At 48.0% G+C, this 2,177-nt stretch overlaps 1 protein-coding gene across 1 annotated transcript in view; it reads right to left on the minus strand.

The window, feature by feature from the left end:
- foxp2 (forkhead box P2) overlaps nucleotides 1–2,177 on the minus strand; it is a 136,904-nt gene that overhangs the window by 10,271 nt on the left and 124,456 nt on the right. Inside the window, 3 exon segments of the mRNA XM_062518225.1 lie at nucleotides 1,764–1,865; nucleotides 2,116–2,145; nucleotides 2,148–2,174. Coding sequence (XP_062374209.1) covers nucleotides 1,764–1,865; nucleotides 2,116–2,145; nucleotides 2,148–2,174 — 159 coding nt within the window.

A 2,177-nucleotide genomic window follows, 5' to 3' on the forward strand; every position in this document is an offset into this window, starting at 1 on the left:
CAAATGAATGGACTGCTCCAGCTTATCTGAGTGAATGTGTGTGTCTCTCTCTGTGTGTGTGTGTGTGTGTGTGTGTGTGTGTGTGTGTGTGTGTGTGTGTGTGTGTGTGTGTGTGTGTGTGTGTGTGTGTGTTGTGTGTGTGTCCAGTGGATGCTGTTAACTTGTGAATTGTGTGCCTATATAAGGTTTAGTGCTGCAACACACTGAACAAAGGTGTATGACTGAGAGTGAATGTGTGTTCATGTGTATGTGTGTGTGTGTGTGTGTGTGTGTGTGTGTGTGTGTGTGTGTGTGTGTGTGTGTGTGTGTAAGTGTGTGTGTATGTGTGTGTGTGTGTGTGTACTTCCCTCCAACAGGACAGCTGCATTGCACACTAAGCTGCTGGTTCATGCTGGAGTCATTTGCATTCCAAATCCAAATTAATTCACTTTGGCAAGTCTAGTGCTCAGAGACACTTAGCATTCTGATTGGAAATGTGCAGTAATACAACTACACCGCAAACACACACACACACACACACACACACACACACACACACACACACACACACATACACACTAAACATGACTATGCGCAGCAATCAGCAGCTGGTGGGCCTCCTGTCAATGATGTAGGCATGAGAAATAACTAAGAGGACTGCTTGGTGTGTCTGAGAGACACACACTTTCTCCATTTCCTCAACCCTAAAAAGCTGTCGAAAGCTCAAAGACAGGACACTATTCCCAGCTCCTGTTGTTGGCTAGCCAGACAATGAAGCTGTTGGAAGGGTGGAGGGGAGGGGGGGTGCATTACAAATGAGGCCTTTGTTCTGGTAAATAAAGACCCCCCCCCCCCTCTCCCGCCCAGCCCCTACCGCCATCACCAGTCCCCCTCATCCTGGCAGATTAATTCCCCTGTTAGCTGGGGCTACGCGACCTTAACCTCTCACGTGTGTGTCCCTGCCGCTTCACGCACGCACACACACACACACACACACACACACACACACACACACAGTCACAGATACACACACATCAATATAAAGCTCTCCGCGCCTAGTTCCAGGAAAGCAAACAAGCATCTCTCAAAAAGTAATTAACCAATAATATGCAATAGATGTGTGAAAAATGGAGAGAGAAAGAGGAAAGAGAGAGAGAGAGAGAGGAGGGGGGGGGAAAGAAAGAGAGAGAAAGAAGGGGGCAGACAGGGGAGAGAGACAGAAGGTGCATCTAACAAAAGTGCTGATGATGGAGGAGACGGCTGGTAATTAGCATGTCCAGGCCCTCTCTGCCCTGCCAAACGCCGCGCCTATTAATTGCACCGAATTAGAGCAGTACGGTATCACAGGCAAAATTATTCTTTCACTTGTCATTCCGAGAAAGGGAGAGAGGAAGAGAAAGGAGACAGGGAGAGAGAAAAAGAGAGAGGGGGAGAGAGAGGGGAAAGAGAGAGGGTCAGAGGCAGAGTGGGCGAGAGAGAGAGGGAGAGGGAGAGAGAGAGAGAGAGAGAGAGAGGAGAGAGAGAGAGAGAGAGAGAGAGAGAGAGAGAGAGAGAGAGAGAGAGAGAGAGAGTGAGTAAGAAAGAGGAAATTTGCTCTATTCAGGAGGCAGGTTAAAACGGGGGAAAGCGAGATGCTAATCTTCTTCTTGTCAAGTAAACAAATGTCCCTGCTAGGCCTCTGTGACCCACCAAAGCACCTTGGGAAATGCACCTTTATCAGTCAGGTGTGTGTGTGTGTGTGTGTGTGTGTGTGTGTGTGTGTGTGTGTTTTGTGTGGCATTTACCTTCCAGGTGGCAGCATTGCGGCGGAAGTAGGCAAAGGTGCGCGTGAACCAGCTGTAAATCTCATTAAGAGTGAGCTGCATGTCGTTGGAGTCCATGATCGCCTGAGAACATAAACAATCAAAAACGCAGACACACACACACACACACACACACACACACACACACACACACACACACACACACAACACATGCATACAGAGACACACACACACAAATGAAATCAAACACACACACACACACACACACACACACAGACAGACAGACACCGTTAGACACTTCAGGCTTTTTATTCAAGCAGCAATTAATTTGAATCTAATCGGGCAGGAGTTAATTTATTCCTGTGCTTCTTACCTGTCTAATAAGGGTTGCGTACGTGAAGGGGCGGGTCTCACGTCGGCGTTCTTATAAAACTC

The sequence above is a fragment of the Sardina pilchardus genome, chromosome 17, assembly GCF_963854185.1.
Source record: "Sardina pilchardus chromosome 17, fSarPil1.1, whole genome shotgun sequence".
Classification (NCBI taxonomy): domain Eukaryota; kingdom Metazoa; phylum Chordata; class Actinopteri; order Clupeiformes; family Clupeidae; genus Sardina; species Sardina pilchardus.